Here is a 17,830-nt window from a genome sequence, read left to right on the forward strand (position 1 = left end):
TTTTAAATTTCACCCATAGAATGCAGATTTAAAAAAGAACTGAAACTTATCTGAAAGTGACCACGTAACCTTATATCATCGATTCTAGTTGCGAGTCAGCTATTTTCGACGATTACATTTTCTACATAACAAAATGAATTAGACAAAAACATTTGTCTCTCTTAAAAATTTAACTTCCGTAACGGTAATTCAGGAAAGTTTTTGCATTAAAGGTATAAATTTTTTTTTATTATTTTGGGAGGGAAATGCTTCAAACTTTTGTTTAATATCCTAAAACAAACTTTGATTTTAACTATTGTCGAGAATTTAAACTTTTATTGTTGGTAATTAACTTCCGTAACGATTAACTTCCGTAACGATATTTTTCCCGAAAATTTAAATTAAATTCGGATTCATGCGAGACTTCATGAATCATACTTTAGCGTTCTTTACTGAACATCAGAAACGAAAAATTGGTCAAATTCAGCTTTATTTAAAAAATAATAAGGATCGATCAAGCATTAACTTCCGTAACATTACCTTAAAATCAATGGTATCTTGAAATTGTTGAAAAAAGTTAACGATACCAGATTTGTGGACAATTCTTTGTTTTCAAGTTCACAGATATATCCCTTAGAGAATTATGATGTTCATTTTGCTATTTGAAACAATTATTTTTTTTTTCATGTTTTATACTCTGTATTGGTCCATTTATCGTAGAATGACTGCCATAACTCTTGCACTTTTAGCATGTTATTGCTTTCAAGAGCTATGTTAGAAATATTATTTCCCGTGACGTTGACCTTAAGTAGGGATTATTATGTATCTTTAGGTCATGCGCAATGACAAACAAATGTTTGATCTTTTTCCAATAAAGTGATCGAAAGTTATGGTCCGAACACTATTTTTTGACAAACGATTGGACAGCTAGACAGTAACAATGTAGTCAGAAAAGCATGCCAAAACCAAAATGTTAGGAAGATATGATGAAGATGGTGCGTTCAATCTTTTCCTTAACCATGATACAATAAAGATATGGTATAATACATGTGTCCTCTAAATTTCAACAGCCTTTTACCATCCTGTATCCGTAACCTGTGCATATGTTAAGCTTGTTTTTCTTGAAAATGTACCTAAACAATCTAGTTCTTAATTCTATTGAGTAAAACATTTGTTCTCTTTTCCTCCGACTTAAAAAGTAAACAACCTAAATTTTCACTTCTTATACGATGATGCAATACACAAGTATATTTAGATAGCTTCTCTCTGAAACTGTCTGGTATAAGATTAGAATTTTCAAGTGCGTGTGGATTAATAATGCACCATAATTTCATAGCCCAGTAATCTTTTACTGCAATTTATCAATACGTTCCTTTCCAAACAAGTTTATGCCTCTCTAATACATGTAAGAGTGAGTTCTTGGTTTTCAAAATATTTTCGTTTTCTTGTAGCCACACATTCTAAATTTTCTTATAGGGCTCTCACATAATGGTAAAAAAATTCATATTTCAAACCTCTGGACCTGAAAGTAAAAGTAATATTTTCCACGTTTTCCTTTTTTTCGAGGAATGAATAGCCATCCAATTTCCTTTTCTTTCTGTTGAACAGAGGTGAACTAGAGTGAATAACATTTGGAACGAGAAATTTGTACACTGTAAATGCATAACAGGATAAATCAAAATCTTATAGCACAAAAATCGTACCATACAACTTTCAGCTCGCTAAATACTCTTGATACATCTATATATTCGTTACATTTACAGGAGAAAGGCCCGTTTCTTGTTATATGATTGTGCTATAAAACACTTAAAAACAATTTCTCCCTAAAATTACTTAGCTATGTGTAACCACCCTTTCCTACATGTAATAAAAAAGTTTCATTACTTACTGCAAGGTCGAATCTTCTTCATTGGCTATAAATTGTGCATTGTCCAATCACTGTATAGCATTGCAATGTGTCGGTAACATTCCAAAATTAACGTCCATTCTTTTGGTCAAGAACTAGTTAATAAAAAGAGCCTGCATGTTCCTTAACTTGAGAAATGAATTCCTTTAATGATGCTTAATTACGATGTCTTGGTTAAATAAGGTATATTAAGGCATAATTTAAACACAATAAAATAATTTGTTTTAAACTGTCATTTTTCAATGAAAAAAGATGACAATCAGATAATTATAAAGAACAAGATATGGTAACAGCCAAATTTGGCCCCTTATTTGATATAAAAATCAAGACGCGGTTAAAAATGTGACAGTTTAGTAAAGAACTTTGAATGATACTTATTTTAAAACCAGCACCGACTTTAATTCAAAGCGTACATAGAGGCCACAAGGGAGTGTGAAAGTAGAACATTTACAGGATTTTCTCAATATTGGTGGAATTTTGTCAAATTTGAAATACTTTTTACTTCGAAAAAACGAAGAACACAAGCTTGCCTTTATAGTCAATGCTTATTATTCAAATATAGTAATAAACATGCTCCTTTTCATGTACATACTATTTATTCAACAAATAGAGATATTTACATGCCAACAGCTGCGTAGAAGTATATCGATTGGAAATGTAAACGATTTCTCTGGAACGGATCTAACAGAAGACTATATTTTTGTTTGTTTGTATGTTGTTTAACGTCTCTCTCGAGAATTTTTCACTGATATGGAGACGCCACCACTTGCCGGTGGAGAGCTGCAAATTTTGTCCTATACTCGGCACTTATGGCCATTGAGCAGTGAGGGATCTTTTTCGTGCCAGCACCTACTGCGACACGGGACCTCGGTTTATACGGTCTCATCCGAAGGACCGGTCTCAACGTCCCACAGTAGGATTCTAACCCGCGACGTAAGGATCAATTCCTTACTTCGCGACTCTAGAGCAGACGCTCTAACCACTGCGCCACGCGGGCGACCAGAAGACTATATGAAGTACACTCGGCGGAAATTATTCTCTAAATAGTTATAAAAATATGGAAGTCTCCATCATAATAATTTTCATAATAAGTTACCAAGTTTATCGATTGCCTAAGTTGAGAAAAGAGAAGGAAGGAAAATTTGTCAAATGTGACTATACAGATATATGCTTTTGCTGTCTCACAAAATGGTATCTTTCACATATGGGAAAAATGGAAAATCACCAAGATGACAATGAATGTAGCATTTGTTTTGATAGTAAAATGTATGGAATAATAGGTAAAATCTGAATTCTACATTAACAATAATGAAATCTAAATAGTTAAATGTTCACACATTTACACATCAATAATATTGAGCATAATGAAATTAAAGGAGCAGTTTTCTCTACACTTTGAACAATTAAAGAAATCATACATAAATGCATTTTTTTTTTTCATTTCACTTAGGAAAACTTGTCCAGTTAGAATATTAACAAATTTGTATTAAAAACTGAAAGAAGAGTGAAACATTTTCAAAAGACAAAATCTTAATTTACCTAAATGATCTATGGAAACTGTGATAAAAGAAGATTCTAGAAATACATTAGATGATGTAACCCTAAACTTAGACCTACTACCAATGATGTATTCATTCATTTAAGAAAACTCTGTGAAAGCTGATGTCTTATGATGATTAGATAATTGAATTATTGATAGGGATGGTGAAGGCAAGCTATGAGAGGCATGGATATTGTTCAAACTTAAATTTCATCAATTTCACATCTCGTCGTGAAAAACAGAACCTTGAATCTTTTTATCCAAAGTTCTATAAGGATTTCAACATTTCAATTTAGTACAACATATTGCCAGGAAATGAACGGATAATACCCTAAGAAAAATTAACTATATTTTACTATAGTATATATCTTGATGTTGTGATTTATTATGAAACTTTATACTAGAACTTTTATGAGATTTAGGGCCTTAATATCTTTTTAATTACATACCAATGATGAAAATTTAAGAAAAAATATGTGAGTATCCAACTAATATTTTCTTTTCATATTAAAATATTGCATGCAAGGCTTGGAGAAAATGTAATATAACAGTTCGAAATTCTAAGTAAAAAATACTTTTATTTATTATAATAAAACTTTCATTTACATTAGGAAAAACTGATACTATATTTAACTATAGTTTACTATAATATTTTTGTTGGGATATGCATAAATAAAGAGATTATTTGTGTAACTGTTTTTATGCTGTGTTGTATAAGTTTTCTGTTATTTTCAATAAAACAATTATAGCTTTTAATGCAGGTCAATACATGTTCTTATCGACCTTGTGAGAGTTTTTGGACCTTAGAGTTAAATTGTTCTTCGATCGATATTCTCTCATAAGGTCGGTGTGCATTGACTTTATCAAAAGGCTATATTTCATGAAGCGCGTAAGCATTGTTTTTTCTGATGTCTTGCCACATATTTTTGTCATTCAACGATCATTTTTTGAAAAAAAAAGTTTGCACTTTTTTGTCTTCAATTATATCACAATGGAAATATTCTTACTCACCCCAAAGTAGTTCATGAGAACGTGAACTTTTTTTAATTTACAAAGAATCTTAAGGAAAAATATTTGGAAATGTAAATATTGCATAATAAACATTGCTATTTTGAACAGAGTAACTCTGGGCTAACAATTTGTTGCATGATATATAAATTTTCAATCATTTTCATTAAGCTTGGATAGAAAACTAATGTATCAGAATTTGATCCATAAATATTTACAAGACAAGTAAAACTTTACAAGTTCAATAGCCTTTTATCATATAATTTCCATTTTCATCACTTAAGTGTTTGGATATCTGTTTCACAGTTACTATTTCAACGTAAAACTACTCCATGTGAATTAGATTTATAGAAACAGAAAAAAGACGGACAACCCCTCTGCCTTTGGATGAACTTTTCGTCCTTTCTAATTACAGTTAAGTCAATCATTTTTTTTTTAGCTTGAAAATTTATATATCATGTAACAAACTGTTATAACAGGAGTATTTTGTTTAGTTTATATAATTAGATTCTATGATTCAAAAGCTCTTGATTAATAAAAAACTATGACTGAAAGTTTTAGATGTCATCGATTGGCAGTGCTTGTTGTCAGAAATATAAATCTCCTTGTAGTATTATTACTCGTGGAGTGTACACTTTATCAGGATGCTTGCACTAAAGTTTTACCTTTCTGGTCGACCCAGAGGTTCTCCAGAAGAACATTTTCAGCTGACCCTCCCTACCAAGTTTTGCCGTTTCTTAATTATCTCTCCTAGACATGGCCCTTCATTGAGCATATTGGTTCTTTTTACCTTAGGATACTCTGACCAAGATTGTTTGAAATTGGTCAAGTGATTCTGGAAAAGAAGTCAAAATATAAAAAGTTAACAGTTGGCTAGATAGATGGCCAACAACTTTGATAAAAAAAAGTATACTTGGTCCTTTGGCTTAGGTGAATAAAAATAAGAGGGATCAATAAACCGTACTGCTGTGGAATACCGCTTAGTACACTGTAATTGTGAAAATTAATCAGATGCTACTTGACTGATTTATGTACTTATACTTACTTGTACTTAATCAGGATACTAAAGAAATATAATCTGGAAGAAATCTCAACTTCCCTCTTAAGGACAATGAGAATTATTTTTCAGTTATCATTTACCACTAAAGTGATATTCAGAAAAAGGTCTTTGGAGTAGACAGTTTAAATTTGCATTTTAAAATACGATTCTTTTCTGAGTATTTTATCGTCGTAAGATAGAGGTATTCTGAAACAACTCAAAACGTCTAAAGAGAACAGATGTAAAATCCGCGGCAACTTACTTTGTTTCCAAACTTTCCGTGCAGATTCGGAAAACTTCTTTATTTAAAATTCAGAGGTCTCCATTTCTTCCGTTCTTTCGAATATATGTTCCAAGTATCGAGATTGTATATTTGAAACGGCAATTTGCGAATTTGTAGAAAGAAGTCATTCAGGCATTTCCAAAGCTAGATCTCACTCGAAATTAGCATGGAAAGGGTAAGATACTAGTAATGATTTTAGTTTATTGTGAAAAATCCAATGTGGATAGTGTTGTCTTTCTAACTTTTTTTTTTGCAAAGTTGCCTACATAGAACTACGAAATTATCAACAGTTTTCGGTATTTATTTTAATTATTATATTGAAGCTGACATAATATACCAATCATTACACTAAATGCTCAATCATAAACTTAGCACCCGTTGTTTCATTAAGTACCTCTTAATTCTCTACGTTAATTAATTTTATGTTAATCCCGGCAATAATTTAATATTAAAATAACATGAGTTAAATGTTATCTTTCTCTCTCTCTGCAAAAATAAAGGAGTGTCCAACCCCCGGAACCCCCCCCCCCCCCTCTGGATCCGCAATGCAAGTAGACTGCATGTTAAGAAAAATAATTTCAATAGCATAAATCAAGATAAATTTGAATACATATTTATTCAAAAGAATGATCATTTCTTGTAGAAGCTTACATAAAAAAGGGGGAAGGGGTTAACTACTCTGATATCGTCCACCCCCTCCCCCACTCGTCTCTCCAAATTCATCTCCCCACTTTTTTCTTCAAATATCAAAATTTTTAGAAGTTAGTTCATGGTGTTTAGAGAATTTCTTTACGGTTACAGATTCATACGAAATTTTAGTATTCTCGTGACTTGCATAACATCTTACTGTAGTTGTAATTAATGCAGTTCGTAAAAAGACGATACACCAAGTGATCTTATGTACGTTATTTTGGATTTTTTTTCAACGAATGTTAAAACCATTAAGCATTACTAATTTTTCAGATTTGTTTCTTTTTTTCAATAGTTATGTTTGCATATTTATATACGATCTTGATGTGAAAGTAGAAGTCTTTCATAGCAGTTTGTATGTAGCCTACGTTAAGATGGTTATCCATTCGGTTCTTTGATCAAAATTATTAATGGAAAATGTTTGTTTTTATTAGTCCCTTACCGGTGAAACCGGAGGGGACTATAGGTTTCCTCTGAGTCTGTCCGTCCGTCTGTCTGTCTGTCTGTCCGTCTGTCCCTCTGTCTGTCTGTCAGTCTGTCCCACTTGGTTTTCCGCACATTTCTTCTAAACGCTTGCAGATATTGAGCTGATTTTTGGTATGTGACTTAACCTTGATGAATAAAAGATGATGAATTTCAGCCAAAAATCATGGATACACTGAACCACCAATGCCAGTCTACCATGCTCATCCTCAACATTCAATATCCTTGGTACAGCTCTGAGAATAATGACGTCTTCACTTTCGCGGCGACGTATTACACTTGGGATATCCCCCCTAATCTGGCATTCAAGATAATTGTATTTATGTGAAGCATAAAGTAATTTATTCCATCTCTATCAAAATATTAATTTTGTATTTTCCGGATTTTGTCATGCCTGCAGTTTAGATTCTCATCTTACAAAATCTATTACTTCTGATCACGTGATCTTTGTTTACTGTAATTTTAGAAGGGAGAAAATTTTGAGGATATTTGGTTGGACTTAACGTATTTTTGTTGTGTTATAAAGATTTATTTGCTACTTCAACGTATATTCAGTTGAGGATGTATTGATCAGATCGGGTAAAGTAAGTAATATGTGAATATTAGCATTATTACAACGATTACTGTACAAACTGACTGACCAATGGCTGTTCTCGTTACCTCCCTTCTAACATCAACAAATCTGTTATGACCAAACAAGTTTTTATTCTTGGCCATTCCTTTGTGCGGAGATTTGAACATTTTGTTTTAAACAATTTGGACAGCCGGGTGAACGAAAACTTGAATTTGAATAGGGATGAGGTTCAGATTTGTTACAGTGGACATGGTGGCGAATCTCTAGAGAGGATTCGCGCGCTTGGACTCGCTTATGTAAGGGAACACCGCCTGGATGTTGTTATTATTCATGCCGCTTCTAATGAATTGTGCAAACCTGAGAAAACTATTGACATTATTTTTAGACATTTAGTTGAATTTATTGTCGACCTACGGTATGGAGAATCTGTAAAATCCGTGGTAATTTTACAAACATTGCACAGAATTGCTCTCCTAAGGCGCACACGCTACGAGGTCAATTTGCCTTGGTTCAACAGCAGGGTGGATGAGCTAAATAGGAGGATATCAGATTACACAAAGGAAGTTGATGGTGCTGAATTCTTCCGTCTTTCAGGATTTTGGAACCCTCTACTAAGTCCAGTGTATACCTTGATGATGGAGTCCATTTAAATAAACAAGGGAACTTCAAATATTACAATAACATTAGAGCTGTTGTTGTTTCTGCTCTTAAATCTCTGCACAATGGTTGATAAAGTTAATTTTTATGATTGTATGCTATACCCCCTATAAAGTGGGGTTTATTAATAATGCATACCTTATAGAATAAACTGAATTGTTGATAAATATGAATAATTTAGTGTGTATGGCTGATACGTGTCAGTGTATTAACTCTATATAGGACGGGGTAAGACTAGTTGCTAATAATACACATTATTATTTGACCTTTGAACTTTTAGGTTCAGGTCTGTGTACCCCTATATGGTTTGGGTTTATTTATTAATACACATTATTATTTGACTTTTGAACTTTTAGGTTCAGGTCTATATACCCCTATATGGTTGGGGTTTATATTTATTGTGTATGCAAATACCTATTTGTTTATTTTCCATTGGGTCTTCCATTTATACCCCTATATGGTTGGGGTTAATTTGCATAAGTGATTTTCATTGTTATGCACATACTTATGGAATAACTCACTGGGTAAAGTGTCTGGTTTTTTTTTTTTTTTTTTTTTTTTTTTTTTTTTGGTTTAATACCCCTATATGATTGGGGATATTTTATATTCTGTGCAAACACCTATTTTTTTTTGTCCCTTTGAGTTTTCCATGTATACCCCTATATGGTTCGGGTTTTTTACATTGATGTTTATATGTGCAAATTCTTTTGGAATGACCCATTTGGTTTTAGGTATTTGTTTCTTCATTTCTACTCCTACATGATAGGGGTCAATTTGCATAGATATAAGGTTTATGCAGATACTTTTAATGACCACTTGGTTTTAGGAGTTTGTTAACTCTTTTTATATTTATGGTCAAGGTTATTATATATCTGTGTAATTTTTTTGCACATGCTACTACTTAGTTTTTGGTTTTCTTAAAGGAAGTCCCATTTTTTGAACTATATTTATGTTCTTGAACTCTCATTTTATTAAATAATTTTAGATGAATCCCAGTGGGAGAGGTCGGCGAAGAAATAGGACTGTTCCTACTGCCGCGGCTGGATCAGCTGCACAAAGGGTAGTGATGAATCAGGAAGTAGATGGTAGCTCACAGAATGCAGTGCAGCCTGAGGTTCCACCTATACAGCCACAATTAGTAGCATCAGTGACCGAGCAGGTGCTGCAAGCCCTTTCCAGAGAGGAGAAAAGGGGTACTAAAAGGAGCAAAGGTCAAAAAAATTCCAAACATAAAAAACCGAGAACGCCAAGATCTTCAGGTACTGATTTTGATGATAGTGATGAATCGTTAGATGATTCTGATTCAGATAGTTCTTCTTCATCCGAGAGTGATTCAGATGACTGTAAGCTATTATCAGATCCTACAACTTCACTTATAGATTTAAAATTGAAAAACAAAATTTGGCAGAATAAATATGTTGATTTTTTCAAGTTGCTTCGAAGGGATGATCTCACTTCTGATAAATCATTGCGACTACAAAGCGCCGGTAATTCTGAATATAAATTTGTTGCATCAAAACCAAAAGAGTCTATCAAAACAATTGGGCAGTGGACAACAGCACTTCTAAATTTTTTTGCAGTATATTCTGAAAAATACCTTAAGCAAATTCAAGCTGTTATCAAACATGGGGAGATTGTATGAGAGTTGGCTAGTAGAAGTTCGGGTCCGGCATGGCTTACATACGATAAGCAGGTGAGGAAGGACATTGAAGTGAGGTCAATTCCTTGGTGGCAACTTCATTATGAGTATTGGGTAATTTGCACCACTTTTCGTCAACCCCAAATCCAATTCAATTTTCGTGGAAAACATGGCTAGCAAAGGGTTTCATACAAAAGTACCCCCCCCCCCCTCAGGATTCTGCTATGCATACCACAAAAGTGGAAAATGTTCTAATCAATAATGTCAATATAAACACATCTGCTTTCAGTGTAGAAAAACACACTCAGGGTTATGCTGCACTCGGGGAGATTAATCAATTGCAAAAGGCACCAGTATCGCACTCCAGGCTTAACAGACATCAATCCCCCCAAGCACAAACAAATAAAAATGTAGTAACACTAGTTAAGGTATCCATTTTAAGAAGATTTCTTAAGGGTATGATGACAATATGAAAATATATCTAAGCGAGGGGTTTCAAGAAGGCTTCAAGATACAATATTTCAAGTAAATTACAGAAAGAAATTGCCCTTGGTAGGATTGCTGGTCCCTTCAGTTCACCCCCTTTTACAAATCTTCAGTGTTCCCCTTTTGGAATTGTACCTAAAAAAGAAATAAACGAATTTCGGCTAATTCATTACTTGCCTTATCCAGATGGAGCCTCTATAAATGATTTCATCCCTGATGACGTGTTCTGTTTCCTATGCAACAGTAGATGATGCCATTAAACAAATAAAGAAACTGGGAAAAACTGTTTGTTAGCAAAAACAGATATCGCTTCGGCATTTCGCATATTACCTGTTCATTCAGATGATCTTGAATTATTAGGGATTCAATTTAAGGGGGCTTTTAATAATGACAGGTGCTTGCCCATTGGGTGTTCGATATCTTGTTCCATTTTTGAGACATTTAGCACTGCCTTACAATGGATAGCCTGTATGAAGTTTGGTGTAGCCAATATGCTGCATATTTTAGATGATTTTTTTTATTTTTAAGTCCACCTGCTTCCCAAATATGCAATTTAGCATTGCGTCAGTTTATTTCAATGTGTTTTAGGTGTACCTATTAAATGTGAAAAAACTAAAGGGCCTTCAACTACATTAATCTTCCTGGGGATAGAATTATATACTGTGAACATGGAAGCTAGATTACCAATAGAAAAAATTAAGAATGCTCTGCATTCTGCCAAACGACGTAAAATGATGACTCTGCGTGAGCTTCAATCCCTGATAGGTCTGCTAAATTTTGCCTGTTGTGTTGTTGTCCCCGGCAGGGCATTTCTACGGCGGCTTATTACACTCGCCAGAGGTGTTTCAAAACCCCATTTTCACATTCGCCTGAATTCACATGCTAGGTCAGATTTAAATGCTTGGTGCGAATTTATTGAGAACTTTAATGGGAAATCTATGTTTATTGATGACCAATGGCGGAATTCTCAGAAACTTAATCTGTACACAGATGCTGCAGGAAAGTTTAGCTATGGTGCAGTATTTGGTACAAAGTGGTTCTATGGAACTTGGGAGGACATGGGTTTACAACAGGACTACAACATCACTTTTAAAGAGTTATTTCCAATAGTAATTACAGTAGAAACTTGGGGATATGCACTTGCAAACAAATAAATACTCTTTCATTCAGATAATATAGCTGTAGTAGAAATTATAAACAAAACTTCTTCTGAAGACACCTCTGTGAGGCGCTAGGTGCTGGCTTGTTTAAGGCATAACATTTTATTTATCTAAAGCGGAGCATATTCCAGGGAAAATAAATGTCTTACCAGATCTACTTTCCCGATTACAGGTACAGAAATTTCTTGGCTTGGCACCATACATGGACAGATTTCAAACTACTGTGCCAAAGCAATACCTGCATGTTTGAATGAGACTGCATCTCAGTTCATGGAAGCCTCAGTAACTCACAACACTCAGCAATCTTACAAGATTGCTATGACTGCTTTCCAAACTTTTATAGAAAAGTATTCCACACCAGTCCGGAATTCCCTACCGAAGTAACACAGGTTAATTGTCTTGTGTCATGGCTACATAAAGAGGCAAAATCTCACAATACCATCAACACTTATGTTGCTGGTCTTTCATATTATCACCGTCTGAACGGTTTCACAGACCCAACACAATTCTTTATCATCAAAAAACTAATTAAGGGTGCACAACAGCTGTCAAGTACGCCTGATGTCAGGCTACCCATCACACCACAAATATTGTGCAAACTAATACATGCAGTTAAAAACACAGTCTCTGGCAAATTCAATAGGCTTCTTCTAAGGGCAATGTTTACTCAAAGTTTCTTTGCTTTCTTAAGCGTAAGAGAAATATCTGCAAAATCCCCCAGTAACATTAAAAATGTAATTCAAACGGAAAACTTGAAATTAGACGAACCTTTGAAAAATGCAAAATACATGACATTAACTCTAAGGCATTTCAAACATAGCAATTCTTGTAGACCAGTGTGTTTACAAATAGCTACCCAGAAATGTAAGTCTATTTGTCCGGTTCGCGCTATGGTGAAATATATAGGTAAGCTCGAGGTTCCAATATGAGTGAAAAATTCTCGAATGGGACGTAAAACAACGTTCAATCAAACAAACAGTGGCATCCTTATATCTTGAAGCATTGTAAGTTTGAAACTATATTCCAAGAAAATTCATAAATCATTAGTCATGTTGTTACTCTGTTGTTTGTTTGAAAATATCTCTAATTTTAATTGATGAATTTGATTATTTCTCACTTAAAATACTTTATTGTTACGACTACTACTTTGTCAAGTAGTTGAAATACTATTATTCTGTGAATTGAACGTTACTGGTTTGCTCCAAAGGTAATTGTCTATCCAGAAATTTATGTTTGATAGCTTGACCATGAGGAAATACGACATCATACACGTACCGGTATATTGCATGGTTCTCTGTCACCCACGTGTACGCACAGGGCATCATAAAGCATTCTTGTATCTTGTATAATTCTTGTATCGAATGACTGAATTGTATTCTTACCAATATTACTAAAACGTGTTTTGTGATTGCTATGATAATAATTAATTGTACGATTTTATTGATGTTGAATAATATACTGTTCTAGTGTAGATTGAATCAGGAATCAATAGCAGTTGATAAGAATTTTGTATGAAATTGCCTTTTTAAACAGTCATTTGCTTTTGTTTTGATGTGAGCGTTGAGTGTTTTATACGAAACAGGCCTCTTAAAATGTGCGCTTTTGCAAGGGGATGCTCCGCTTTGCGTGTCCTTATTCATATTTGAATCCTGAAGCACTGCCCTGACAAGACAAATGTATGAAATATCTTAGAATAGTTTCAGTCTTATTAAAATCAGCACCCTTTCCTTTCTGGTCGTTGACTGACAAGAAGGGGAAATGTGATTTGTTTTAAAAGTCTGGATCCTTCGTGGGTATCCTTCTTATACTGAATTACTAATATTCGTTTAATAATATGTAGAAACTGTATAATTCGATGGAGGACTTTCAAAAACAAATATGTCAGATGCAGGATTTTAGTCAATTACTTTCATCATAATTTTATTGAACATTATTCCCTGCAAATAATATTTTTTGATATGTCTATCCATTTGAAACACATCATGCCAATAAACTTTTTTTTTTTTTTTTGGTTTTACCCTTGTATTAATATATTCGTATTCTCCGTATCCTTCATATCTTCCTCCGTATCCTCTTTATCATAATCCTCCCAATCCTCCTCCTTATCTTACTTCCCATCAAGATCATCTCCCTCTATATCTGTAATATACATTACTAAGATACATCTGTTATTCGATTATATATATATAAACATAGATCTTCGTTATATGTGATTGTCAAATTTGAAATTCTCTGAACAGAAAGATTGAAAAAGGGAATTGTTGTACATTTGGAAAGCTATTTTAGGATGTACGAACAATCATAAAAATTTTAAAAAGAAAATAAGCATAATATATAATCATCGTTATATTTTCCATGTCAAATTAGATACATCATATGAACAGATTCCTACATTTTACAGGACAGCAGTAACCAAAACCAACGGTGAAGTCAAGTGTACAATATTTCGTGTCTCCACACTCAGGTTGCGATGTACACTTGTGTTGATAGTCGCACTGTTCTGAGTCACTAGCTGAAATTATGATGGTTTATAAAATTAATATTAACTTGACCAAAGCTTAACGTACGCGAGGTCATATTTCCATTTTATCATCTGTGATTTAAGAGAATCAATAATGAGTTCGTCATACATTTATTTTCCGAGAATGGTTCGAATTTTTGTATATCTTAAGTTTCCTTGAGGAGCTGTTTGTATGAGGAGATACTTACAGCATATTATTGTTCACCATGAAAGAAAGATCATGACAATGGAGATAGATTAATCATCAAGAGAAAACTAAGTATAATCACACTTTTAAAAAAAAAATAAGCAGAAGTTTGAGGCAGTAGAAAGCCATTCCATAAATTCTTAAGCTGAACTTACTATTCACTGCCTATTCCAAGTGAGGTAACGCCCTGAGTTTTACTATGTTTTCGACAGTTTTTTTTTAAATATTGTGCTTTGTTTAACACTTTGTTTTTAGCCACAAAGAAGGCAGTGCAATTATTTTCTAAGACATTGTGTACTGTATAACACTTTGTTTATAGCCACCGCGAATGCATTGTAGACATTTCCCTAAAACATTGCGTTCTGTATAAAACTTTGTTTTTAGCAACCTCAAAGGCCTCTGGATCATAATTTGAATAATCAAAGACCCACATTGTTTCATAAACTATCTACAGTATTTATAAACTGTCATTGATACTACTTATTTGAGTTTTTTGTTTGTAGTTTATATAAATTTGTTATAGCAACGAAGATTGTAAAGTTTTATGTTATATTTACAGTACTTTTGTTTCGTCACGACTCTCTGTGCAATAAATTTCTTAGGTCCATCGTAAATGCACTTGTTGTTCCAACAAAGCAGAACGTATGAACGAGGTGGTAGCATTGAAAATATTAGATATAAATGAGATGATGCGATTGTATTTGATGGATTAAGCGGTGTGGCGATCATGCAGGCACATACTGGAAAAAGTGATTTTAGTCCTGGATCCGTCCGCACTTTAATCCGCCATCTTATTCTAAAAGTACCGTTACTGGGGAAATATGCTTGCATGTGCTGAGGAAATCTGAACCAATATAATGCTTTAACTGCAGGTATCGAAATTATATAATGTAATGTAGTCCAAAAAAAGTTAAAACTGCCATAGCGACCAACTGTATTAAGCGACTCACTCTCGTATGTGACCGTAAAAATTCGTCCCAATGTATTACCCTATATATTGAACCTTTATTAAACGACCACCTGTCTAATGCAACCAGCGACCGTGATTTTCGCAACCATTTTTAGTGATTTCAACCCTAACAAAAAAATACTATAGTTAACTATAGTTTACTATAGTTAACTATAGTGCTAACTTTGACACTATGAAAATTTTGATTTACTATTATAGTGATAACTTTGACACTTTGATTTACTATAGTGATAACTTTGACACTTTGATTTACTAAAGTGATAACTATGAAAACTTTAATTTACTTTAGTGATAACTTTAACGTACACTTTGATTTACCATAGTGATAACTTTGACACTTTGATTTACTAAAGTGATAATTATGAAAACTTTGATTTACTATAGTGATCACTATGAAAACTTTGATTTACTATGGTGAAAACTTTGATTTACTATAGTTATAACTTTGAAAACTTTGATTAACTATAGTGATAACTTTGACACTATAGTGATCCCTTTGAAAACTTTGATTTACTATAGTGATCACTATGACACTATAGTGATCACTTTGAAAACTTTGATTTAGTATAGTGATAACTTTGACACTTTGAATTTCTATAGATAACTATAGTAAACTATAGTTAAGTATAGTTAACTATAGTATTTTTTTGTTAGGGAAGAAATTTTACCTTGGTTCAACGACTATATGATTTGCGATTCCTACTTTCGATTTCGGTCGAGCATGTCAAGTATATTGGCTTAAAAAATCTACAGACACGTGTTTATATCATTTAATAGTTATATAATTCGGGTTTTATAAGTACAATAACAATTCAAAAAAATAAATGCTTTTACTTTCAATTTGATATTTATTGAATGAACAATAAAATTTAATACATAAACATTCATTGTCTTTTTTTCTCCAATAATTGATGAGCGCCATTTAAAAAAAATACGTTCGAGATTGACCCCGATGTGTATTATATTGTAGTATGAGGGCCTAATGGACATACAGCTATAAAGCTTGTATGTTTCCTGTTTAACTTTTAATTAACAAGTAACCAATATTATTTGTTTATTTAATTGAATTGTGTCACCGTCTGGTTATGTAAACACACGCCAAGTAGCTAGCACCCCATAATAGGCGCCAATTGCAATTAAGTGATTGAAGTAAGTGGTGAATTACAGACAATTGTAATAACTATAATTATAATAAGAGTAATAACTAGTCATGAAGAAAATATTTAATTAGGTTAAAAAGTTGTAAGACGTAAATTTAATTTAATTTGTTACCAAATGCATAACGAAAATCATGATACAGTTACAATTCTTCGTATAGTACAGAACATACGAAGTTACATAGGCTATCATGTTAAAATATTTTCTTCAAAGAAAAATATATCTATTTTATTATGCATAAAAAACCTTTATATTTTCAGATTCTAAATACTTCCCAAAAATCAAAATGACTCTTGTAATTTTATTGCCGTACATGACGAACGTACCTCAGAATATACAAACAAGTACAGAAGAGCAATTATTATTAAAAGTCGGAAATATACAGTATATGATATACAACAAATTCCAAATACATGTATCATATTTTCAGCATTGTATATTTGAACACTGCAGAAAATGTATTAAAAGACCACCTGTCATATGTAACCTTCCTTCCTTTCTCCGTTGGAAGGTCTCTTAATACAGGTTTGACCGTATGCCAAATGTACGAAAGTATACCCATTTGCATGCAACCCAGCAATCAGTTGCTATATTAAGGGAATCGTCGAGAGTGCGTTGTTTCAAATTGTCAGATTTCAATTTAGATTTGCATAATTCATAAAACTTTTTTCAAAAGCATTTATTTTAAACTAATGATTATATGCCTTTGAAAAAAGGCTTCACGTATGCATGTTACAGACGGGGGGTTGAAATTTGTGAAGTTTGTCACGTCTCCTCGCTATAGATTGTATATGTTTACAGAAATTAAATGAATTTTACAAAAAATATTGAGTTTTTTTATTGATTTTTTTTAACTTCAATCTACGGAAGTTATTGTACAGTATGTTGGAAGTTATTGTACGACTAAACTCCGCCCCTAGATGTTACGATAAGTTTGAATTCTGCCAAAGGTTTTCTATCTGATTTAAAGTATGGGTAACATAAAAGAAAAAGTACCGCACCATGACACAAGTGTTTGAAACAGTAAAAAAAAATATGGCCATTAAAAACCCTATAAATTTTAGAATACTTTGTTCTAAGAAGTTCTTACTTAACTTTCATTCTGAGATTATTGAATACTAAACGTGATTCTAAATCAAAGAACATATTAAGAGTAAGAGAGGAGAAAAAAAGAAAGAGAGAAGAGAAAGAGTGAGAATAAAAGCCAGCCACAGAGAGAGAGAAGGAGAGAGCTTACCGGACGACACGATTACCAGGCAAAGAAGAGTCAATGCAACAACGCTTTTCCTCATGTTGATGAAGGACACTGCAGATCACCAGATCAACACGACTTAGGTCTTATATACTGTCAGAGAACCTGTATCCACCAATCATTCCTTAGTAAAACAATCTCCTCGTTGATTAAAATGTTAAATTATAATAGCGATAAAAATGTCTAATTTAAGAAGATAAATGATGTCACTGCGTTGAGGAAACAGAGAAACAAAATGATTATTATTCAAATTGATTCATTACATAATTTTTTAAAATCCTAAACTAATTAAGTAATA

General features: G+C 33.0%; 1 protein-coding gene and 1 long non-coding RNA gene across 2 annotated transcripts; one reads left to right on the forward strand and one right to left on the reverse strand.

Moving 5' to 3' along the window:
• Positions 1–9,063: 9,063 nt before the first annotated feature.
• On the forward strand, positions 9,064–9,801 carry LOC133188132 (uncharacterized). The gene has a single exon (XM_061323514.1). The coding sequence runs from the start codon at positions 9,145–9,147 to the stop codon at positions 9,799–9,801; it is 657 nt and encodes a 218-aa protein (XP_061179498.1). The 5' UTR covers positions 9,064–9,144.
• A 3,536-nt stretch (positions 9,802–13,337) lies between these two features.
• LOC133188899 (uncharacterized) lies at positions 13,338–17,626 on the reverse strand. Its single transcript, XR_009721343.1, has 3 exons — positions 17,518–17,626; positions 13,837–13,956; positions 13,338–13,583 (listed from the first exon to the last, which is right to left on the reverse strand). It is a non-coding gene; the product is annotated as an uncharacterized LOC133188899 (long non-coding RNA).
• Between the last annotated feature and the right edge of the window lie 204 nt (positions 17,627–17,830).

This window comes from Saccostrea echinata, unplaced genomic scaffold (genome assembly GCF_033153115.1).
Source record: "Saccostrea echinata isolate AGI-Se365-2 ecotype Australia unplaced genomic scaffold, CSIRO_AGI_Sech_v1 ptg000016l, whole genome shotgun sequence".
Classification (NCBI taxonomy): Eukaryota; Metazoa; Mollusca; class Bivalvia; order Ostreida; family Ostreidae; genus Saccostrea; species Saccostrea echinata.